The sequence below is a fragment of the Pezoporus flaviventris genome, unplaced genomic scaffold (genome assembly GCF_033815535.1).
Source record: "Pezoporus flaviventris isolate CSIRO_AGI_PZ_B2104156 unplaced genomic scaffold, CSIRO_AGI_Pfla_v1 ptg000107l, whole genome shotgun sequence".
NCBI classification, from domain to species: domain Eukaryota; kingdom Metazoa; phylum Chordata; class Aves; order Psittaciformes; family Psittacidae; genus Pezoporus; species Pezoporus flaviventris.
Window position 1 is genome coordinate 682,626 of NW_026892655.1, and position 24,277 is coordinate 706,902.

Below are 24,277 nucleotides of genomic sequence, written 5' to 3' on the forward strand. Positions count from 1 at the left end.
GCAGCTCCCATAATGCAGCGCGCTAGGACGAAGCACCTGAGGCGGGGTAGAGGGGAGAGCAGCTGAGCCAATCAGCTTTGCGCTGCGCCGCTCCGCCCCGCCCCGGGGCCGGGAAGGAGCTAATAAGAGAATGTTTTGCTCCCACGCGCTGTGGACTCTGGCATGGGATTGGCTGTTGAGGTGCTGTGGCGTCACGGAGTGGCGGAAAGGGCGCGAAATGCGCCGCTGTGGGGCGGCTCCTGAGGCGGGTGGCGGAGCGGCTCCGGGGAGCGGCGGGGCTTTGCTCGTGGCTCGGCAGGGGCCCCCTGGGCCGCACCGGCGGGGCCCGCCTCTCCCTGCGGCCGAGGGACGGTGCGGGCCGGGAGACCGGAGCGAGGCGAGCAAAGTGCTGGGCCGCTTCGCTTGGGCCTGCTGAGAGCCCTCTGCGAGGGACCCGGCCCTGCTCCCGCCGCAGCGTAAAGGTCAAGCGGGTTTTGTTTGTGTTCAGGGCTCGTGGTACTCGCGGTACGGCCTCACTTGTACTGGTCGGGGTCGGGAGCTCCCAGGGTTCTTTCATGAGGACGGCTGCTTCCTCCTTTGCATCCTTTTCCACAGAGAAAGCTTTGGGGTTTTGCTGTTCTGCTTACGTGTGTTTGCTGTGTCTGTGCGTCTGTGAAGTCGTCCTGTTTGTTGCTTTGACTGCAAGAGACTTGACAGGTTTTAACTGAGCAAGAACTACACAGATGCTGTAAAGCCTCGCTCAAGAAATAGCATCCAAGTGTTCAGTACTGATTAGCGTGTTATAGAAGAGTCAAGGTACAAAACATCGTTCATGGGATGCAACAAATCAGAAACAAAGCTGTTTACTTCTTTTCTGTAGAATATTTCCGGCTATGAAAGATGGACTTCTCAGCGATTGCTGTTGGAGATGTGCAAAATGTGCTTTCTGCTATGCAGAAGAACTTGGAGTGCCCGATATGGTACGTCAGGAGAATAACGTGAATCTGTGTTGCTACGGTTTGAGGCTTTTGTTTTTCTCTTTCTTTCTTTTCAAATGCTTTGGAAGATTAATGGGTTATCAGAAAATAAAAGAGAATTGAATTTTAAGAGTCCTGTGGGCTCCTGAACCCACCAGAACTGCACTGTCCTTCGCTCTTGCCGCAGGAGGTCAGTGTTGAAAAAGGTGTTGGTGTTCTAACACGAAATTTCCTGCCCTGCTGAACTGGCAGTTTATGAAAATGCAGTCTTTCTGCCAGTGGCAGACAAAGACTGGGAAGAGCTGGTAGATCCATGTGTATCTCATAATAACAGTATTTGTTACCATACCTGGTTTTCAAGTGAAAAACTGTCAAATGTTTCCTAATTCTCTTCCCCACCATGATTTTTTTCTTCTTAAGATCAGGCAAGTGACTATTTCTGAATCTTCTTTTGTTGTTCCTGGTTTACATGTAACTTTGTGCTCTTGTTCTCCTTCATTTTTCTCTTTGTAGCTTGGAGGTGATGAAAGAGCCGGTCTCAACAAAATGCGATCACATATTCTGCAGGTAGGATTGAAAGCTTGCGATGGCAATGCTTGGCCCATCTGTTCTTAAATCTCCAAATAGATTTGTTTAGTGCTAATGTGGTCTGTGTTTTGATAATGTAGTGTGTAGCTGTTTGAGGGGGAAAATCCATTCTGAATGAGAAACAACTGCAGTTTTATATGTGTCAAACACAACTGATTAATTCGTCAGAACACCAGATCAAAAACTCGGGCATTCAACTTGATAATGAAGGGTTTCTACTAAGTGCTGTATGGATAGGATCAGGTGTAAAACAAATGAAATTCTTCCCTTTTGTTACCATCATGATTATTCTCTTTTCCACCAGGTTCTGCATGTTCAAACTCCTCAGCAGAAAGAAGAAAGGTGTGACAGAGTGTCCACTGTGTAAGACTGAAGTTACCAAAAGGTAACTTCATCTTTTCAATTGGGCTTGAGGATAAGAAGTTTGAACTCAAACTAAAAGTTAATCATTGTCCTAAAAATGCCTGAAATAATCAAGAAAAGATGTTTTTTCTTAAGGTAGCTGTTACCTTCTAAAGGAGTAACTCTTTCTGCCTTCCCCCAGTATAAACCCATTTCAGGTTTATATGCAGGTGAAGACACTGTTCTTAGCAAATGTTTGCACTGTCAAGGGTAGGCTGTGTTACTGTTCAGTCATTACAACTGGTTTCTGTGTGCTAAACCTACACAAGGAAAACTATGACATCTTCATTTTGTGATAGTTTTAATTCCTACAGTAAGAGTTGGTTTGGGGAATCGTGTTGTTATTCTTTGGTATCAATTTCTCATTGTCCCATTTTCCACTTTGGAGTTTTACTCCTTTTTTGTTCAGCCAGAATTCTAGGAGAACTGTTACCATATATTTGTCTTAAAACAATTTCTATGGTAATGTTATTTCAGAAGTCTGAGAGAAAATTCCAGATTTAAGCAGCTAATTGAAGGATTGTTGGAAACTATCCATGCGTTTGAGCTTGACACTGGAGTAAAATGTAAGTTGTATCATCATTATTTGCAGGGTATCTCATTTCCTGTGCAGTTTTCAATATGGGAAGAACTAGCAAAAGTTTGTTTTTTTTTTCTTGGATGTAGAAGCATATGTTCCATTAATTTTCCATCATTTTTTCTACAACAACCTCTTGCACAGTGTAAAGGGGTTTTACTGTGCATTTGATGACTCTGACCAATCTTATTTTCAGTTCCTGAAATATGGTTGAATGTGTATCAAATAATCTTTAGAAATGGCAAAATCCTGTTCGTGATTATCATACAATCATCAAATCCTAGAATGGTTTGGATTGAAGGGACCTTAAGTCTCATCCAGTTCCAACCTTCTGCCACAGGCAGGGACACCTTCCACTTGAACAGCTTGCTCCAAGTCCCATCCAACCTGCCCTTGAACACTAACAGGGATGGGACAGCCACAGCTTCTCTGGGCACCCTGTGCCAGTACCTCAGCACTCTCACGGGGAGAGCGTCTGCCTAAGAGCTCATCTCGGTCTCTACTCTGGCAGGTTAACACCATTCCCCCTTGTCCTGTCCCTACAGGCCCTTGTCCAAAGCCCCTCTTCAGGTTTCTTGTTTTCAAGATGCTGTTGGGGCAAGTGGTGGGTTGTGGGGTTTGGTTTGTTTCTTCCTTAGCAATATATTGCGCTGTAAAAAAGAGACTTTCCAAATTCTTTTCAACTTGTTCAGTCGTTCTAAAATGACCAGTGGTAGATCCTGGTTTTGCTGGATTACCCATAGTAGCAAAACTGCTTGGCAAAGATCTTTGGTGAGATCAAGATTTTACTTAATACTTGAAGAGAACTCCTAAACAACAGTCAGACCACCAATTCAATTGGATTTCTTTCTCTGATAGCTATATTTTAGCTGTATGTATGCTGGTTGTATCTGCTCTGTTTAAGATTGTTCAATTAATATATAATACCTGTTGTCATGCTCAGTGTAAGGAAATATTTTTGCTTTTTATTTCTTATTGCCGTTTTTCAGTTTTAAACAGTCGTCACTTTCCCAAACCATCCACAGAAGCCACTGCTGCTGAGTTCCCGTGCAAAGAGGGTTCTGTCATCCAAAGTAAGGGCTTCAGGAACAGGAAAAGTACTAAAGAAAATGGACAAGAAAACTGCACCTTGGTATTTTTTTTTCACTCATTTTCTTGTGGATTTCACGGTGTTTTATTTGGAATGTGTATGTGTGCGTGTATATAAATGAATGGAATAGGAGAATTTGCTTTGTTTTCAAATCACTCTTTGACTTGAATATTATTTCAGGCAAGGACATCTAAATATTTTTGTCTTCCTAACCTACTTTCAAAAGTTTTTTGCATGAAATGACCTGAACTTAAAGAAAATACTGCCAGAAAATACTCTGTTACCCAAAGCTTTTTCATACTCCTATTTAACGAGCTCTAAATATTAGTAGGCTTTTCAGTGGTAGGACCACAACTATGTCTTAAGACTTCTTAAGCCATTACCAACCCAGTGTGATTGCTGCAGGTAGGAGTTTTTTCATGGTACATTGGTTTCTAGTCTCAGCTGCTTACTACTGAATAGAATGTTAATCCAGTAAGTTATATGTATTGGATTTTTGTATAGAAACTGCCAGTTTAAATACTTAGTTCATGTATGTGTATATATATATATACACATATATATAAGCCCCCCACCCGCTGTAGCTTAAGTAACCTCCACTTATTTTATGAAAACAACCTACTGTTATAACTAACTGTTCCTTTCTGTTCTCCTGTCAGCAGGAAGCTAATGTGGATACACAGCTTACAGATAGTAGGGTCAAAAGGAGGTCCCTAAGAAACAAACCCCAGAAGTGTGGCTCTCAAAAAGGGATTTACATAGAGTTTGGTAAGAGCTGTTGTTGATTTACAGTAGTTGGGCTTACGTATAGTGCCTGCAAAGTAATGAAAGGCAGTGAGGTTCCAAGTCTTTATAAACACGTATTTCTCCTTAACACCCAAAATAAGGATGAAGGGACAAATTGTGACAAATCCAAATTGGTACATCAAAGGGCTTTTTCCGTAATTTATTCTGTTGTAGGAAATAATGCTGCTGTAGTAAACCTTTAAGGCTCAGTGTACAAGATCCAAAGAAGATGCTTACAGATGTGAAGAAAGTTGTTATAACTAATGGTAACTATTGTTGTCTAAAGAATATTAAGTTTTGTCACCAGTGCTTGAGGCTGTAGTCAATAACCAGAAGTAAACCTGAAATCTAATTAAGGAAAGAATATTTCCTTTCTCTCTCTCCTAGCTGGTGCTGACTGCTGTGAGAAACTGCTGTGCATAGTTCATTCTCTCCCTGTTCCTTCAGGGAAGGAATTCCTCCTTCTAACAGCCGGTGTTCATCGCTTCTCTCTTCCTTACCGCTTCTGTCACCATCAGTCAGAGGACCCAAAGCAGATACTCAAATATATTGCTCTGTCTTCCAGTTCAAAATTCTAAATACTAGTGGCTATTTCATGTAGAAATGCAGAAATTGGAAACTTAACTCTTAGCTAACTAACCCTTACTAGCTCTCTGTTACCAGTCACTCTAAACAATTTTATGCTGGAGCCATGTGGATATTTATATGTAGAAATTATTATAATGAGGTTAAAATACTACAGAATTTAACTTGATTTGTCTTATCAAAGTTGCAAGCATCTACCTCTAGAAGGAACTAAGCTAAACATTGTTTGTGGCAAGTCATCTTTCTCCAAATCATTTCAACCAGATAACAGCTGATTTGGTTTTAGGCTCCGATTCATCTGAAGAAGTTTTTAAAGAGTCAAGCAATACTGGGTAAGTAACAGTGATTCAGGAATTCATATTTTATAAAGATGTAGTCTCATTTCTGTGTTTTCATTTCTTAGCACAGGACTAAGAGCATTCTTAACCTGATAAGTGATTTTCAACTTTCAGGGGCACCAGGGCAGAATGGGTGGCTGACTCCCAGCAGTTTGTCATATAATATGCGTTAAAGCTGGTTTATAAATGTTCTATTGCTCACCCAGACATTAAATCTTCAAGAGAAGAGCATGTCTCCTATGCTTTTGATTGTCAATATTGACACTCAAAAGCATAGGTTCATGAAGGAGAGAGGATCTTTCAAAGAAACGGCCCAAAACTCTGAAGGGATCTAGTTGTGGCAAGTGTCAATCATGCAGTCTGGCTTCTCCAAAAACTGCTTCAGAGAGCAAAAAGGGAAGATTAAGTATCATCTTTTATTATGTCTATTGTTTCTTTCTCTGTCATAAAAGTAGATTTCCCTTCCCAACAGGTTAAAAGACAAAGAAGCACTTCAGATTTCAGCTCAAGAGAAGTTAGAAGAACTTCAGAGTGCTGAGATGGAGAATGAATATTCTCCCAATACACAGCGTGACAAGCTGGCTGCTGAAGAAGTAATTCTACCAAATGTCATAGGTGCGTTCATTATTTTGGTGACAAAAATGATTGAAAGCTTGAAAGAAAAGACCACAAATTAACATTTTGAGTTCACGTTATTAAATGTGTACTTGCAGTCTTGTCTGTTGCAGTTTTGATGCCTGCAGCTAGTGACACCATAATACAAGACTGTACCTGTAGACTAAATACTTAAAATGTGAATATTTTAAGTATATACACAGGAACAGAAGAGGGGGAGAAAGCACCTTAATCAAATTGCAAAACTTACTCTATTCTCCATCAGCCATATTATGCCTTTTAATACTGGCTGCTAATTCATGTAAGAAGTTGGATGAACATCTTTTCTCTAGAGGGAGATGAGTGCAGCATAATATTCTGGTTTGGGGGAAATAAAAAGAGTTCTTTTAAAACAAAGTAACCATTAAGTGTGTTCTTGTGCCTCTGCTTGTAAAATAGGGTTTAATAATTTCTAATACCTCTAAATCTTCAGGTGAAAGTAATTCCTCAAAGGAAGTCTTGAGCAAGAAAAGCACTCAGAACATCACTGAATGCGCCCAAGCTGGCCAAGTGACTATGACCGAATACCAGAGTTCTCCTTTCAGTGTTCTTCCTGGAGACTTCCTCACGGAGCAGTGTGACACAATAGGTAATGCCAGTCCCTTAAGGAGTGGGGACACATCTTTCTTTAAGAACACAGAAGAAATGGATGCAGAGCAAATTCAGTGCGACAGTAAAAGCAAAGAGTTTGTCTTAAAAGATAGCTCAGCGAGCAGGTTGGATAAAAGCAAGGAAATAGATGTTGCACAAAGTGTGGAAGCTGTGGAAATGGATGAACCTGAGAATGAGTCTTCCCATGAGAAAGAGCTTCCTCTGGAGAAACTGCTTCAGCCAGAGCCGCCTCACTGTGCTGCCCTGAATCCAGTTTCCAAGAAGAGACTGAAGAGAAGCATTCAGAAAGTCAATGAATGGTTTTCAAAAAGCAACGAGATTCTGTCTTCCAGTTCTTCCCAGGGTGATTCTACTGGAGCAGCTGACATTTCAGGGGACAGAGATGCATGTTTCTCAGATAAAGATTCCTGTATTTCAGAGAAGACTGACCCTATGGTGGATTGTGTGGAAATTGCAGTGGTGGAAGGAAATGAGAGATCATCAAAACAAACAGCAGATAGCATCAAAGATAAAATATTTGGGAAAACATACAAGAGAGAGAGGAAATCAAATCCCTCTGTTATCTTCAGAGACATTTTACCTCCTGCAAAAAAGGAAGATGTGGCTGCTGATAAATTATTGGATCATTCAGGGAAAGACAGACTAAAGCGAAAAAGGAGGATTCCCCGTGTCCTGCAGCCTGAGGATTTCATCAGGAAAAAAGATGAAGAGGCAAATGGGTCCCCTCAAAGTGTTAACTGGTGCCTTGGAGATGCTGAAAAGAAAAGATGTGATGGAAGTTCTGCTGTTCATGCGGGTCAGCTCTCTGAGAATCAGGAGGATAATACACTGGCAGAACTTGAGGAACCAGGGGGATCTGTATGGAAAACAGCTACTGAAAAGGTGCCTTTCAAGCACAGTGCTGGGGAGCTAAAACTGAGTGACTGTGATCAGAAAAGCACCAAGAAAAGTTCTGCAGCAAAAAGATGCAGGCATTCTACTAGATCTGTGTGTGCCCTACAGTTAGTAGTGGATAGAAGCTCTGATTCTGCTGGCCCGGCTGAGCCACAGATCGATAGCTACCCAAGCAGTGAAGAACCCAGGAAAGCTGATTCTGAGCAAAGACAAGTCAGGCGCAGCAGGAGGCTGCAGTTACTTTCTGAAGAAATGACAAAAGAGACAGGAAAAGGAGTTGAAATGAAGGAAGCAAGAAAGTATGACAGTGATCATGAAGGGGCTAACTTTAGAGTCCAAGCAAATGCATTAGTTCACACTTCTGCTTGCAAAGACCTGGATGAGCCCTGGGGTACGTCGAGTTCCAAATCACTTACTAATCTGAAGGGTGGTGATCTGGAAGCAAATGAAATACAGATTAGTCTAAAGAATTCATCTAATACTGCAGAAAGTGCTAAAGCTGTCTTCAGTCCTGCATCTTCCTGTCAGCATTCAACTTGTAGTTCCTTTGTGCCTGATACAGGTTCTCAAGAAGGTGAAGTCCAAGGTAGCCCTCTTCTACAGTTTCCTTCAACAGCTGTTGTGCAAACTGCTTCCCACCCGACTGAAGAGATGACTGAATCATGTGCTGGACGTGATACGCCAAATGTTCCAGGGGACTTGAGAGCTGAAAAGTTGCCAATGGCTGAAAATGGTTTGGAATTGACCAAGGATGCTGAAGGGAGCGAGTTGGACGTATCATTTGTGCAAAATATATTCAGGCATTCAAAACGCCTGTCATTCAGCCTTCATTCCATCCCCAAGAAGGTGTGTGCAGTAGAAGATACTGCTTCTGAAACTTCTAAGACACCATGCACTGAGCAGGTAGAAAATAAGCAGAGCAGCTATTTAAAACCAGGAAACCTAAAAGGAGAGAAAACAACTGCTGGAAGCTTGAGTCGGGTTTGTGAGGAAGAGAAAGATGTTTCACAGATTGCAAATCAAGGGACTCTGACACCGATAAGGATGGGCACTGCTGGCACTGAAGTCAAAAGCAGATTGCAAGGAGGGCAAGGGAAGGAAGAGACATTGTCAACTGGCACAGGAATAAAAAGGAAGCTGAGACAGAATCCAATTAAAAGTAATGTAAGGCAAAGTGATCAGGCTGATACGAGAACTGATGCAAACACAGATGGTGAAACATGCTTCAATTCAGAGAACAGTCAAGCAGGAAAGGCCAAAGTTGCTGATGACAAAGGACCAATAGAACCTTTTCACTCTGGCTCAATGATTTGTCCTGCACCTTGTCAGCAAAGGGCTGCTGAATTCAGCTGTGAAGTCACTGGGGAAAAAAGTAGCAAAAGAGAAAGCAAACCAGTAAAGGAGAATGAAGAAGGAGCAAGCCAGGCTGCTAGCACAGGGATGCCAAAGTTTTCACTTACAGAAGCTTCAGAAGAATCTTGTAAAAGGAATAGTGATTTTACATGTTTGTCTGAAACGCCTGATGGCTTACTGTGCTCTGATGATGAGATTGGAGAGAACATCAGCTTTTCTGCAGCTCATGGGAGAGAGAGATCTGCTGTGTTTGCAAAAGGAGGTGACAATGCTCTGGAGCAAGAACTACACAATAGAAGTGGTAGTTCTAAGTCAGGATCTCAACGTATTCAAAGACCTCGAAGAAGAGCACAGAAACTGCAATCTTCAGATGAAGAATCTAGTGAGGATGAAGATTTACCATGTTTTCAGGCACTAATATCTGGCAAATCAGTGAGCACACCTTTGCAAAGCCGTAAACCAGCAACGTCTGTGGTAGCGGTTTCAGTGAGTCCCATCACGTTGCCTCACCCTGGAAGTCACAAGGACTATAACGTGCAGAAGATGCCTGAAGCTGCCGTAAGCAATGAATGCGTTTCCCCAAGCCAGGAGTCCGAATGCTCTGTCAACTTATTTTCTTCCCAATCCAACATGTCTGAAGAATTAGTTGAAGCAGCACAAGAGCTCAAGATTCCTTCAGGACAAGCTCATACATCTAAACAAGTGACAGAGAGTAAAGAAACTTTCCAAAGTGGTAATGGAGGGCTGAAGAGAAGCAAAACTAGCTCCAAAGATGAGCGCCAAGAAGATGCAAGCATGGCAGCAAACCTAGGTACAAACCAAGGTTTCTATCTCTGCAGCTGTGTGTGTCATGTCATTGCACCTAGGTGTTTGACAGGAGCTTAGTTCTGTGGTTATGTGGTTCTTGAGTGTATCAGCCCTGAGCAATCGACCAAAAAACCCTCAGGGGGTTATTTCCTGAAAATTAAGTTCTTCCAATATTCTTTGTTCAGAGCAAAAATGAGTAGAGTGGGCACTGGAGACCAGGCTGAGCCTGGCTGGAACTGATGTTTGTGTGAAATGCCCATTTCTTCCTGTAATGTGATAGCCATAAAGCCCACAAAGTTGTTTCCCCTCCTGAAATGTTTGTTGAACTTGACTCTAGAATTCTGTAGTGCTTATTTTTACCTTACAGCTTCCATAAGTAGCTGTGACTCTCCCATTGCTATTGAAACACTTGGAGTTCTATTTACTTTGCCATATGTGTGCCATGATGTTCTTTGAAATGTTCAGTTAAAGTAGGTCTGTGATTCTAACTCCAGTGTTTTCAAAACTTGTCACTTTGTCATGATAGTTAAAGAGTTGGCTACAGGGGCTGTGTGGTAAGAGCCATGATTGTTGGGTTGGTTTGATGTGGATTTTATAACTAAGATTTTTCTTCTATGTTCTTCAAGGTGAAGCATCTGCATACGACAGTGAAACAAGTAATGTAGAGGATTTGTGTGAACCATTTTCTCAGGGTGAAATCCTCACTACACAGGTAAGTGAGGTTTTGCACTAAATTGGAGAACTGTTTTGTCTTGGAGCTACATTGCTCCCTGATGTAGCTCCACTGACAGGGATTCTATGCTATGCCTGGGCTGGATGGAATGGTGGCTGTGTGGTTTGATGGGGAGCTTTTAGGTTTGTTGTGTGATGGGGTTTTCTGTCTGGTTGAGGTTATTTTACTGATTCAGTAAAAAGAAGTTCCACATGGTGTCAGTGCTGGAGCTAGGAATGTATCCAGTGCTGTGCAACTACTTTGTCCTATAGGGTGAAAGTTTTAGGTTTTCAAAAGGATCCCCGAAGCCCTGAGCTGCTTTCATGGGAAGGTGTACATGGCATGTTTTTGATAGAGGGTATTGGAATTTTTGAGAGAGAAAGTAATGAAATAAGAATTAAATACTTTATTCCTTTTAAACGGTCTTTGGGGCTTTCAGGAATGATGCCACATTGTGTATCCTTTGCAGCAGAAGAATATAATGCAAAATAACCTAAAGAAACTTCAGCAAGAAATGGCTGTACTTGAGGCAGTGCTGAAGCAGCATGGAAGTCAGGACTGTGAATTTTTACCTGTCCATGGGGAACTGTCACATTCCAGCAGTGAAGGAACGCCTGGAATGGAACAGATGAGACAAGGAGGTAAATAGCAGTGAAAACCTTTCCTAGCTTTCTCACAAACAGTTGGGATTAGAGTTCTTGATGGTTTGATACAAATTACAGGCATCTTTAGCTAGCAAATAAATGCCTGTACTGCTTGTGAGGAGAGATACAGGAATGTGTTGAGGGATTCATAAACTGCACTAAATAGTGTAGATTTGCCTTTGGCCTTTTTTATATGCTACATTTTCCACATGATATGAAGCTGAGCATCTTAGTTTCTGAGATGCTTTAATAAATAAAATATGGTTTAGTTGTTAGCCTGTTTCAGATGGATTTGTACTTTGTGTAGCTTTCTGTTTCTGGACTCTTCCCTCTCTGAAGTGAATCTGGACAGAGATTTTTAGAGGGTGTTTGGCTTCTTATCTGAACAGCTAAGAATCGTTGCTTTTATTTTGCTTATTTAAGAATTATTTTTCTTCCAGGGGCAGAGTCAACCTCAGAAGTCAGTTTTGAAAATGACAGAGGCAGCAATTCAAAGGGATTTTCAGCCAATGATTTCCATGTCTTGCCAAGTGATTCTCTCAACAGCGAAATCAAAGAGCAAGGGAAAGAAAGGTAGGTGGTTTGGTTGGGTTTCCTTTGTGTTGGTAGAGGGGAGAGGTGTTATTTCTACTCTTGTAGTTTAACAAAATTGGGGGGTGAGGAAAAACCTTGAAATTTTTGAGCCCTTGCCATAACTCAGCTGTGATGCTTAAAAGAGTAACAACAAAGAAAACCCTATTAAAACCAATTTCCCTCTCTGAAGGTCTCCAGAATTGTTCCTTCCATCTTCTAAATGCCATTTGTTAAAGAAACCAGATTTGGAGCAAGTTCTTCAGTGTGACAGTGCTCTACAGAACAAAGCTGCTTTGGAAAAGACTAAACCTGTGCAGGAGCATAGTCAGCATCAGCTTACATCAGGTAACATTGAAGATGGATCCAATGCATTTTGATTTCTGCTTTTTCCTGCTTTGTAACAGTTTTTCTATACCAGCAAGATGCAACTTTTTGTTATAAATCAAGGATTATAATTTATATATTCCTGGCCAATTTAAAAAGATGCTAGTTTTGTTTAGTTGGGTTTGTTTTGTAGCCCAACTGTAGCTGCACATCAGGGTGGGGTTGGACAACATTTGTACAGTAATGGGAGTGATTCCCACATTTAAATTAGTACTTCTTGACTACTAAAAGTTCCACAGGTCTTGTGTCTCAGCTGTAGATCGGGCAAAAGTAATGATGGAGGCAAAGGTGAAGTAATACACAAATAAGGAGAGGAAGTGACTGCAGCATTTAAACTTCAAGACTGAGCAACAGCCTTCCCCCATGACTAAAAGGAAGACAAAATTGTTTCAAGAAGTAATTTTTCTTTTCCTTTAGAAAATGCAGATGAGCAGAAATGTGGGACCAGGTCAAGGAGTGCATCTGTCTTAGCAAATCTCTCTGGAAATGTGACCAAGAGTTCAAATAACTCTTCCTCCTCTGTAAGACTTCTTAACCCTCGAACTGCAGAAGCAACAAATAGTTCTGTAGTGACTCAGAAAACTAATAAAAGCTGTGCTCAAGAAAGCAAGTCAAAAAGAAGCGTGTGTTTTCCTCTATCTGCTCTGCACAATGCAGCTGGGAAGGAAAATCTTACAAGTCCAGTTGTGACTAACAGGAAAGCAATGTCAATTGTGGCATCAGGCCTGAGTCAAAGTGAACATGTAAGTATATTTAAGAAGTTTGAGATCACTTGTTAAGCATTCCTGATTGTTATAGTCCTCAACATAAAGAGAAAATGGGAAGTATAATGGAAACTAATCTTACAGGACCTGCAGATTAGAAATACAGAAACTCGGGTCAAACCTTTTCTCTCCTAAAAATCTGAGAATGCTTCCTGTAAATGGCACAGTTCAGCTTAGTGAAATTTGAACTTTTTAAATGAATGCCTGTGGGAAAATCCAGTTATTCCAAATGAAGAGGATTTCACTTCTAGAAAGCCTTGTGGCTTGGAAGGGAGGGGGCTTGTGGTTGGTTCCCTGAACGTTCTCAGATGCTGCTTAATTACCCAAATTCTGAACCAAAGTGAGATTTTCTGTAATTAATCAATTCTGAGTTGCTAATAAACCTCTTTCATTAATAAACCTCCATGTCCAGGAGGATATGGCTCTTGGTTTAGAAACTACTGACCCAGAGCTCTTTGCTTTAGCCCTTTGAATGGTGCCAAAGTTATTGACTTGTGGAGAAATGTATGTTCTGTGTGCCAACACAAATAAATCTAGGACTTTAAAGTAACTCTCTTACTATGTTGTACTCCAATAAACTGGAGTAGTTGGGGGTTTTAATCTGTTTTGCTAACTATTTATTTTCTTAACTACTTTTCAGTTGGTGGTCCAGAAGTTTGTGAGAAAAACTCAGAGCACTTTATCTAATCATGTTACTGAAGGAACCACCCACGTCATAATGAAAACAGGTTTGTTGGGAGCTATGTGAACTAATCCTGGATATATACACTATGTAGAATGTTAACTCTAAGCTAACCAACAAGAAAGACAGCTCAGCAGTACATCTGAGTAAGCTTGAGGAGAAGGTATTGTTTCAATAGAAGTAGAAAACTGGAAGTGGAACTTTGCTGTGTGTATAACTGCTGGTAGTTGATAGTGAAGTTGTGCTTCCATAGGAACAAAGCAGCACTGTTTCATCCTAACTATTATTTGTGTGCTTAGTTAAGGTACTTAAGTTGGGTTTTGCTCTTTGGTAGAGCTCCAGAATCCTATTATTAGAAGTTGGAAGGAATTTGGTACAATACTACAGTTGTACATTTGACAAATGTATTCTGAAACAGCATTATGTTGACCTGAGCAAAGCTAAACATCAGTCGGGAAAATTAAGTTACTTTATTGCTGCATCTAGGCATAGCTTTTAACCAATGTTTTAAAAAGCAAGCTATTTTGAGCCAAATCTGGATGTGGGGATGTTCTATGCTATGCTTGCATTTTGCTTTGTAGAAGCACTTGTAACTGGCTCATATTTGGATACAATCTGTCACATAAGCCTTTCTTGCTTTTGAAAACCAACAGAGGAAAGGAGCCAGAAATTACAGTTACTCCAAATATATGAACTCAATTTTTGCCCTTTTCTTCAGGAAGAGTATGATAAACATCATGACCATATGCTTTTGGAGAGGTATATGGGTTTGTCTTCATACAAATTCAAATAGGATAAACTGCCTCTTGAAGTTGTACTTGTCCTGGTAGAGTAAAAGATGATCTTACGTGGCTAGTCATCTAAACGTTCCTGCCAACATTAGCACTGAATCCTACTGTTGCTGTTCTCTCTCAGCTAATATTTGTTTGTTTTGCCTTTTGTCTTTGCTGAATGACAAAAATAGAGTTCAGAAGTTGTGCATGTGATTTGCTTCCATTCATCTCCTTCTGTTTAGTAGAATCAGGGCACAAGAATCTGGGAATGTTTCTATAGATGGTTTTGATATTCTGCTGCTGCACTTAGCAAAAAGCTTTTGCTTTTAGGTACAAATAACCTGAGCTGTTTTGAGGTTTTTTTCACTATTGACAAGCTGAAAGAACTCTTTCTCCTTTTTGCTCTGCAGATAAGGAGCTGGTGTGTGAACGGACACTGAAATACTTCCTGGGTATTGCAGGAAGAAAATGGGTGGTTAGTTATCAGTGTAAGTATAACTTGGTTTGGAGCTGAGTGGTCTCTGCCCTTCTGCCAGAAATGTACTCTTCACTTTTTCCATAAAAGGATCTCTTCATGTCTGTTCATGTTGCAGCATTTCTTTTAAGTACTTTAAAATCAAACTGTTAGCAGTGGAAGAATAATAAAATGACTTGTTCTGTTCTGATCTTTTTCTTCAGGGGTAATTCAGTCCTTTGAAGAAGGAAGGATATTGAATGAGGTAGGTCTTTTAGCTTAAGAGTGAAATCTTGAATGCCTAATGCTATCACATTGAGAGATCTATTAGAGTAACCTCAGATATTGTCTATATATTTAATATATGGAAATCTGGCTTTGTAAACCTTAGCATATGCTAAGACCAAAAGCCACACTTGGGCTATGGGTCTTCATTGTTACTGAAGGTATATTGGGTCCTTAACAGTTTTTTGGAACAAGTTAGGCATATTTTTTTCTAAGTGATGGATGACAGCCTAGAGGAAAAGATCTATTGTTTGTTAAAGGAAATACTGTCGGGACAGAGCTACACACATAGTTTTGGTTTATTTTTAAACTTTAAAATACCCAACTGAAAATTCATTCCAGCATTTACTGCCTCTCCTGGTAGCAATGGTTTATTTGCTATGACCCTGACTTAGGTGGATTTTTGTATTCTTGGGTGGTATTTGGATTTTCATTCTCTAGTACATGTTTTTGGAGAATGTGATAGTGACACAGGATGGATTTCATGTGTCTAATGAGCAGGCATGCCACTTTCAGGTAGAAAATCCATATGCCCTTTTGGCAAGCCAAGAAGAAAAGCCTTGGCCCCAATAAGGCCCTAGGAAGGGATATTAAAAGCCCTCCTGTGCTTGGGTGAAAAGGGAAAGTTGTTGCTACAGCATTGACTGGAAGTGTTAGAACATGGGACACACTCTCACAGAAGCAAGGAGAAGCGCCTTCAGTTATGATAGATCATAGATATAATTATAATGAAGACTCAAACTTTTTGTTTGTTATGTTGCAGGAGAACTTTGAAGTTAGAGGAGATGTAATCAATGGGAGAAACCACCAAGGTCCTAAGAGGGCTAGGCAGTCTCTGACTAAAAAGGTATGAGCATGTTGGGGATGAAAACCCTATCCTGCTGTGACTGTTACAGGTATGTGGCTATGCCAGCTGAACATCTAGAACCTTTTCCCATTTCTCTGCTGTTCTCTATACAGAGAGTTGTACATGTTCATCATTTCTAGAGATGAAAGTGAGCTCTATCAGCAGCAGAGGAGATAAGGTCCTGGCTCACTCTGCTTAGAGTGAATGCTACCCTTTTTATAACTGGTTTAGGATAGCACAGGTTTTGGGAGTTGAAACAGGGGGACTCATGAAGTTTTGTAGGTTACAAAGAGCTTCAGATGTGGAACAGTGATAGCTTGATAACCTGTCCGAGAAGTGCAGTGAAACAAGCATGTGAAGTGTTGTCCTTTAAAGACACCATATGTACTCTGTTAACATGTTCCTTGTTTTTCAGATCTTTGAAGACTTTGAGATCTGTTGCTATGGCCCTTTCACTGATATGACTACAGGTGTGTCAGTTGAGTGGAATTAAACTCTTAGTATAAGAAATATTTGGAAGGGGGTTGTGGCCATTCACCAGAGGTTTATATTTGACCTCTTCTTGGATGCTTTTGTCCTTCTTACTCTGACATTTTCAAAACGCCTCCATGAGGCAGAGGTAAAGAACTTTACCCAGTTCTATCTCCAGGTAGAACAAAGTGGTGTTCTCTTCTATTTGGCTGTCCTCAGAGAACTGCTCTGGCAATTTCACTCTATTTCAAAGCAGGCCTTTTATCTAGTTTCTAGCGGTGAAGGAACAGCATGAATATCATGCTGTCTGGCAGTTGCATTACATGCTATTGAACTTGTATTTAAGCATTTTTTTCCTTCTCAGTTAACATTTTTCTAGCAAAACCTACCTAAGTATCATTTTTGTAGCAGTTGACACATCCTCAGTGTAATCTTCTCTAGAAGCAGATGTTAAAACTGAAACACACAACAAAGCACAAGCTTTTATGCAAAGCAAAAGCTGCTTTTTCTTAAACCTGAAAATTTCAGCTCGAATTTTGTTACCTAAAAATATTTGTACCTCTCTTCCCATTTTTGTAGCTTATTCAGCAGTTCCTTTCTGGTTTGTCCCATTTAACTTCATTTTTGACTGGGTAGAATATCCTCACATCTCTTGACATTTACAGTAATTACTGCAGAGGATGCAGTGCTTTCACCTGCTGCAGTGATCATCAGTTCTGGCTCTTAGACTTGAGAGTGTTATTTCTCTTCTTCACTATCACTTCAACAGATTGGTGAAATTAAACACTTTAACTACTTCTGTTAATGAGAGAGAATTGCAGTTCTGACTTCTGGGTTTGAATTTGAATTTCGTGGTTTACATCCTTATAAAAGGAAATAAATTGTGAGTGACTTTCTCTTTGGTTTGTGCATGTGCTGTTGTGCTGCATCAGGGGTTTGGTTTTGTTTAGTCCTGACTTAGGGAAGAGAGTGAGTTGTTATTCCTCAGCAGGCTAGAATCTGAAGGGACTTATTCTCTACTAAGGCTTAAATTTCTTTCAAATTATGGTTGTTTATATCTTGGAACAAAGACATGAGGGCTTAGGGAATAGTATCAGTTTCAATGTGATAGAAAACATTGAAGTAATAGGCTGTTTGTCTGATTTTCTTCAGAACATCTCGAATGGATGGTGGAGCTTTGTGGTGCCTCTGTCGTGAAGCAGCTTCATCTGTTCACACGCCCTCCAGTAAGTGTTACTGAATGTTACACTTGACATTGTGAAGAGTCTATAGCTGTGTAATACACAACATGTTGAAAGATTACATGGCCTTTGTGGGCTTGTCAAAGGCTAATATATACAGGTATGGTAGCGAAGTGGCTGCACAGTGATGCCGAACTGCACAGCAACAGTTCTTATATTCTAGGCTCTGGTCACTGTATTGGAAGACAGGCAAACTTGGAGAGGAAAACTGATCAGAGCACTCTCTGAAACCAGCACTGAGCCTCACTTTCCAGCACAAAAACCCTTCAGTGCTTAGTCACAGAAAATCACAGAAATCACAGACAATTCTTAAGAACTTGCATCTTTCTCCCTTGACTACCAGTTCTGCAAGTCCTCTCTGAAGTGATGTGCTGAAGCAGAGTTAGCACAGTTATCACTCTCTGCAGACGGGTGTGAGAGTCATTTAATGACACACAGATAACAGCAGCGTTTGTATTTTCCTGTCTTGCAATCCTAGAATTCTACTGCTGTCGTGGTTGTGCAGCCAGATGCTTGGATGGAAAACACAGATTATAGAGGTAAAACAACTGTCGTGGACTGTTTTATGGTACACATTGAGTGTCTTCCTGGTCTCAGCCCTTTTAATAGTTAAGCATCAGAGAGGTTTGTGGAGGAATCGAAATAAAATCCTGCTGTATCTGGAGATGGAGGTATGTCCCGGAAAGCTCTGGAAGAACAAGGTATATTATCTCAAGAATCAGCACTAGATAGGTCTTAAGGTAGCCTGGCAGGCAAATCCTGTTCTTGGCTCAGCAGCAGTCTTACAGAAACTTTTCTCATTGGAGATAGCTTCTAAAAGGTGGAAGCGTGCCCTTGGAGCCTCAGACAGGACAAGATTCTCTTGGTCTGGAAAGAATATGAAACTGCAGAGCAGGATGTAGCTTTGCCTTTTTATTTTTGTTATTATTTTTCCTATTCTTTTAATCAAAATGCTCCAGAGAAACCATCAGACTTTGCCGGTGCAAGTGTTCCAGAGTGACTTCTGTGTGAGAGAGGGGGAGTTATGGGATGAATGGGAGCTAGTTAGGCTACAGTGAAGCTCAACAAAAAAGAGAAGCAGGAAGATGATGTATTTCCATCACTATTTCCATGGCACTGGGGAAAAATGAGAAAATAAAAAGATCCTGAACTGATGAAGCTCAGGCAGGGAGCACTTCAGTGATTTTCTGTTGCTTCTCTCCATGAGACTTGTTGCTCGTCACATACTCAGTATGCTTGAGTAGACAGGACCTGAGGCTCTGTCACCAATCCTCAATGAAAAGATAGCAAGGGCTGCACTCTTTGCTGTTGGTATTTATTCTGTGGTGTTCACATCTTCCTGCCTCACCATTTGCCCAGCAGCTGCTCTTTGGAGCAGCACTATTACCTGCATTGTTTACAGGAGTAGTAGTGCCACATCACTGGTTTGAGACTTGGGGTATTTTTATCAAGGCCTTTAAAATGTCCATGATAAAGCAAATAGCTTAATCTGAAAGACATCAATAAGTTTACCTTCAGCTTGCTTTGACTCACTGATAACAGATTTATGGTTTGTGTCTTTGTCTTACAGCAATCCAGCAAAAGGACAAGGTTGCCATGGTGACTCGTGAGTGGGTACTAGACAGTGTTGCTTGCTATGAGTGCCAGGAGTTTGATGCTTACCTTGTGTCCTAAGGCTGAGCTGCATTTCTTCCAGCTCAGAAATCCTCATCAGTGCTGATGGCTTGGTAATTATTTAAGGACTGGAAATTTGAAGTCACTTACGCAGAGATTATGTGTATGTAATGGTCTTGTTAAGAGTAAGATAACTACATTTGTATTAACAATAAAGTTACTTGAACAACATTACCATATAAAGATGGAATTACCCACTGTTCTTTGAAGATTAACATTTCCAATTTTAAAATAGTCGTTTAAATTAATGGAAAACAGATTTGAAAAGTTAGAAACTGTAGAATGTGGCCTCCTCAGAGAAATGGTCGAGTATTATTTACCATTGCAGTAAGTTCCGGTTTCTTACCTGAGGACATCTTGGAGACAGTCATTTAAAAGAGTAATATTGATCTCAGGGCTTGAATGAAAACATATTTCCACTCCCAAGTAACCACCTTTTCATTTTGCATGAACGCCCTGAATAAGGGTGTATACTGATATGATGGAATGCTGTTTTGTGATTACTAATGTGTCAGCTGGGTTAATCTCAGGCCAGGGATTATAGTTGTGTTGAAAACTATACAAACAGCTTCTCTTGTATAGAGAAGTGACAACTTGCCCTAACCAGGGAAATTATCACCAAGTACAGGAAAACAGCACTTGATTCTCAACATAAACCAAGCCCTAAAACCACCAGCCTTTACCAGTGTTGTGTCAGTCTTATTTCTGAGAAGTGTATGAGGCACCAATGGAGAGGTAACAAACAGATGCACTTTAGTATCCCAGTGACCTATAATAAGCCCTTTAAGAAGCTACTTCTTAATAGCCCCTGCCTGCAAAATGAGGCTGCAAAGAAAATAAATTGCTTTCTTATGGCTGAAAATACATTGCTTGATTCTGTTGCTAAGCAGTTCCCCTCACAGATGATCTTGGACTTCAAAGCAGAAAGAGAACCTGTTTTCAGAAAGTTGTTGTTTAAAGAAAAATGTAGCTAAGTTCAGAGAATTGTTCAGTGCTGGAATGCTGCTGGGTTGTCTTGGGAAGTAGAGAAAGCCTGTTGAGAAATACTGAATGCTCAAAGGAAACAAAATGAGTTTGGAAAGTGATTTCCTTATTTATTCAGTTTGTGGTGTAAATGAGGTGAATACAAAACGTATCTGGAGTCAGCCTCCTGCAAGCGGGGATTGACTGGAGGAGGCCAGAAATGTAAATTACAATTTGGGGGCTGGAATCAGAGCCGTATTTTCCATTGACCTGAGAAGCCAATGTGTTATCAAGTGTCCTGCAGTTGCCAAGTGGAAGCAAATGTTCTCTTAATGAGGCATTGCTCCTGGTAGTGTAAGTGCTGGAAGCATTTGTTCAGTTGCCATACCTCACTGTTTGCTTCTGTGTGACAATATTTCTTAACTATTGAGGCTGTTGTACCAGCTTCCCCTTCAGAGTGATGCTTCTCTTATCTCTAGAGCCCACATTGCTTGAGGGGTTGTTATGTTGTTGCTGGAATGATGCCTGGGACATTGCCCTTCCTCCTTAGAGGTGACTGGAGCTGTGGAAACCCTGTTTCTGATAAAGCAGCTATCATCTGTGAATTCCTGGAGTAATCTGTGTCTCATAAAGATGTGAATGAAGGGGAAGGGTTTGAGGGCCATGTTTCCAGAGAAGTAGGTGGTTTAATGGGAGCTGATGTGGCCCTGATCAAATCCATATTGACTTCTCTAATCTGCCTTTCAGCTTCAGTAAGAAATCCCAGCACTTGGAGCTTCACAGCCACTCTGTGGACTGGAAATGCCATTTTATACATGAGGGTCAAGCTGCAGTTCCTCCCTGTTTGCTCATGTGCAGCTTCATGGCACCTCACCTCCGAGGCTTCCGACCCTGGGAATGCAGTTCTGAGACGTGCCTGCTGTGCCTTTTACAGTAGTTACCTCAGGGTAACAAGTAGCAGAATCAATCACCATGAAAGGACTAGGCAGGTAGTTAAAGCAGCTGCATACAGCTATCCTAGTCAGCAGCATGTGCCTTTTATACTATTCCCTAAAGTGAGGGAAGAAACGAAGTATAGGCTGGTGCTGGTTGGAGGTTTGCCTGAGGCGCTGCCAGCAGGCAAGTGCTGTATTTGTAATTAGAACTGCTCTGCTTTTGTAAATTAACAGGAGCTTTTCTGGAGCAGGGTCAGCTTCCAAGGAACCTGAGCTCTGTTGCTGCTCAGTGTGCATACCCCTCTGCTGCTGGAGGCATCCCAGCCCTAGCAGTGTCTGTTTGCCAGACCAACTGCTGCTGTCCTGCAAAAGGAGGCTGGCAAGAGCTTGCCTGTGGCTTGGGATGGTAGGGATTTGCTCAGCAAGGGTATCTTGCAACAACTTCATTCTGTGGCTTCTCTGTGGGTGCCTTAACATTGAAATAGTGCTCCTTTGAATTCTGTAAGGTTGGGCATGTTTTGGTACCTGGCCTACCACTGGTGAGTGACTACTGCATAGCTTTTTGCTGAAGTAGTTTACTCTTTAAAATCCTCCCTCTACATTTGGATCCATAGACAGAGAGTTATTTCCTTGCAGATCTGAAGCCATTTATAAGAAAGCAGCTTATTCAGGGATGCAATTAGAGCACTTGTCTGACTCATTACTAGAGCTAATGGTAAATCAAAGAAATATTCAGTCTGTACCTATAATTATTCTGGGGGATCTGCTGGAATGTCTCATCTTGGGTCTGGTTTTATGTTGCTGATATTATGAATAAAAACCTTGTGCACAGTCTAGTGAGCCATCATGGTAGAAAATGCCCATGAGCTCACCTGCTTCACAGGCCAGATGATGCGAGCTGGGGCTAAGCACTGAAGGGCTTCATCCTCTCCCTGTGTTGTCCTGGGTATTTGCTGTCTCTCCTTTAGAACCTCAGCTGTGATCCCAACACTGCAAAAGCACTGTTCAGACCCTGCAGGGTTTGTGCAGGGATGCTTTAGTGCAAGTTGCACTATGTGCCTTTCTTTGCTGTGTATTAAATGTATTACCAGGAGGTTACAGAACTAGAGGAGGCTGGTCCAGTTGCTCTCAAGTCAAACACACATTAGACTCATTCTTCTCTATGCAGGTTCACCTCTCTTTGAAAGGATGTGCTATTTGTTATGTGCCTACCACCAACTTAGGCTTGAAAAGCATCAGTTCTTGAGAGCTGCTGAGCACAGGGTTATTCATCTTTTAATTCCTAATCTTATTTTTGCTAGGGTCACTGAACTGGTGGCAGTTTTGTGTGGTGTGTCCTGCAGATAATACCCCCCTTAGAGCTGCAGGGGAGGCGAGAGAAGGCTGAGCTGATTCTACCCTCGCCAAGCAACCAGACATGCATCTGTGCAAGTGTGTGCTGGCAATGCTAATGCAGCTGCTCCGCTGTACAGCGCCAGCTCCTTGTTTTGCTGCTCACCAGCAGCAGCTCTCTAGAGACCACTGACCCTTTCTTGATCTTCAGCTCGCTCTGGCAACCAGGCTCCGGGGTTGCTGTTTCCCTGCATGGTACCAGAGCAAGTACAAGGTTTCCTGCTGCTGTACATGAAAAGCAGGAGCTGGGAATGGGGCTGGGTGTGGGGAAAGCCCTCCACGGGTGAACAGGTAAAGATGTGGGCTTACACCTGAGCTGCAGAGCGGTTCTTCAGATCCCCACAATTATAGAGGATTGTAACAAAAACAGCTGTAAAAGGCAAGGCAGAGCCGCAGTGCTGGGGGGCACCGTGCAGGGAGGCACAGTTCACTTTCTCATGCTTCCAGCTGGTAAAATCTGGAAACCAACATCTTTACATGAGATGTCTCTAACTGATCCTGAAAATGGAGGCAGAAGGCTGGGAAAGGACAGCCATTGACTGCAATTATGTCAGCTCTATGCGATACAGGTCAGCTTTTTCTTGCAACAACATGTCCTGGACATACTTCTTGGTCTTGAATTCAAGTAGAAACTCTTCAGTTCTTGTGATGGGACAGAAATGTGCTCCTGCGAGATGGTTTTCCTAAGGCAAAGAGGTTGCCAACTGTTTAAAAGGGTTTTCCTTTCTCTGAAATACCCAGAACTTACCATGAAGCTGATAACTCTAAATGAACTGTGTGCAGAGCAGCCGCACCTAGAGCTAACCACTGGGAGCACCGGGCACAAAGGAGACAGAGACAGAAGTGCCTGATGAGGTGCTGGAGCTGTCTCTGCTGCAGACCACAGCATGGTGTAGAGGTGCCTACGTGGGCCTGAAGGAAAAGGCAACTGCAGCAACACAGCCTGGTTCAACAGCCTGCAGCAGACAGAGCCCATGTACCACAAAGAGGGCTGCTAGCAGTCAGTCATGAAGTATCCATGCAGGAGCCACGCTTCAATCTCAGTTCCAATGTCAAAGCAACAGGCCAGGCTTGTTCCACTACCTGGATGTCAACAAGCTGACTCAAAGAGGAGGAGGAAACTTCAGCTGTGTCTTGCACATCCTTATCTTTCCTATCTGCCTTTGTGCCTCCCCTTCCGCCTTTCTGTGGCGATAAAGCAAGAGCCAAGAATACATTTGTGCAGCACAGGCCATAGCAAGAGGCTCAGGGAGGAGGTTCTGTTTATGAGCCTCCCCAGCCAAGGCCTGGCCCACTGGTACCTGCAGGAAAAGTCTGTTTCATCGCCTGTGTTAATATTCAGGCCATGAAGTCATCAGCATTTGTCTTTATTCCTTTATAGAAATGGAACAAGCTTCCCAGAGCACTGCTGCTGCTGACAGCACATTCCCTCGAGGCCCTTCCTGGGAGAAGCATTTGCCAGTTTGCATGCATACATTTCAATGAATTACAATGGGCTGATTGATGAAATGCAATCAGATGATTAATTGACAGTTGTAGAAATCAGCCGGGGTCAGAGGAAACACATGGCAAAGGCAAGTGGTTCGCTTACAATTCCAGTTTCACCTTGGATCAGGGGTTCTCGGTCACTTCTTAGATACAGGGGGGTTTAGCACTGAAAACCAAAGCAGAGCCAGGAACGCCAGTGTCTCCTCTGTGCTTCTCCCGGCCTCTGATCCATGCTCTGAGCCTGGCATCTCTTTTCCACATTATCCATTTGCCATGACTGTGAGGGGTTAATGGTGCTGGTTAGGGCTGAGCACAGTTCCTGTGTTCATCTCTTCCCATCCATGCACAGGCAC

At 41.9% G+C, this 24,277-nt stretch overlaps 1 protein-coding gene across 7 annotated transcripts; it reads left to right on the forward strand.

Annotated features, from left to right (window-relative positions):
* The first annotated feature begins 162 nt into the window (after window positions 1-162).
* On the forward strand, window positions 163-23,245 carry BRCA1 (BRCA1 DNA repair associated). 7 transcript variants are annotated; one of them, XM_061477629.1, is made up of 23 exons: window positions 163-180; window positions 860-959; window positions 1,470-1,523; window positions 1,849-1,929; window positions 2,424-2,512; window positions 3,513-3,655; window positions 4,273-4,381; window positions 5,271-5,316; window positions 5,795-5,937; window positions 6,410-9,646; window positions 10,269-10,354; window positions 10,824-10,995; window positions 11,439-11,571; window positions 11,762-11,916; window positions 12,373-12,698; window positions 13,360-13,447; window positions 14,585-14,662; window positions 14,853-14,893; window positions 15,677-15,760; window positions 16,176-16,230; window positions 17,384-17,457; window positions 17,951-18,011; window positions 19,043-19,320. In XM_061477629.1, exons 2-23 carry the CDS (start codon window positions 880-882, stop codon window positions 19,144-19,146), a joined length of 5,439 nt encoding a protein of 1,812 aa, XP_061333613.1. In that variant the 5' UTR covers window positions 163-180; window positions 860-879; the 3' UTR covers window positions 19,147-19,320. The 7 variants fall into 7 exon arrangements, 5 of the variants coding, with proteins under 5 accessions (XP_061333613.1, XP_061333612.1, XP_061333614.1 ...); XR_009747582.1 differs by lacking the exon at window positions 163-180 and adding an exon at window positions 21,293-23,245 and having other exon boundaries at window positions 712-959; window positions 19,043-19,199; XR_009747583.1 differs by lacking the exon at window positions 163-180 and adding an exon at window positions 21,296-23,245 and having other exon boundaries at window positions 712-959; window positions 19,043-19,199.
* Window positions 23,246-24,277: the final 1,032 nt, after the last annotated feature.

Bases quoted from the DNA above. Each gene is read 5' to 3' on its own strand.
- BRCA1 (XM_061477629.1), top strand. From the start codon at position 880: ATGGACTTCTCAGCGATTGCTGTTGGAGATGTGCAAAATGTGCTTTCT. The intron at 3,656-4,272 runs GTATTTTTTTTT...TTCTCCTGTCAG, and splicing joins GACAAGAAAACTGCACCTTG to CAGGAAGCTAATGTGGATAC. The intron at 13,448-14,584 runs GTTTGTTGGGAG...TTTGCTCTGCAG, and splicing joins CCACGTCATAATGAAAACAG to ATAAGGAGCTGGTGTGTGAA.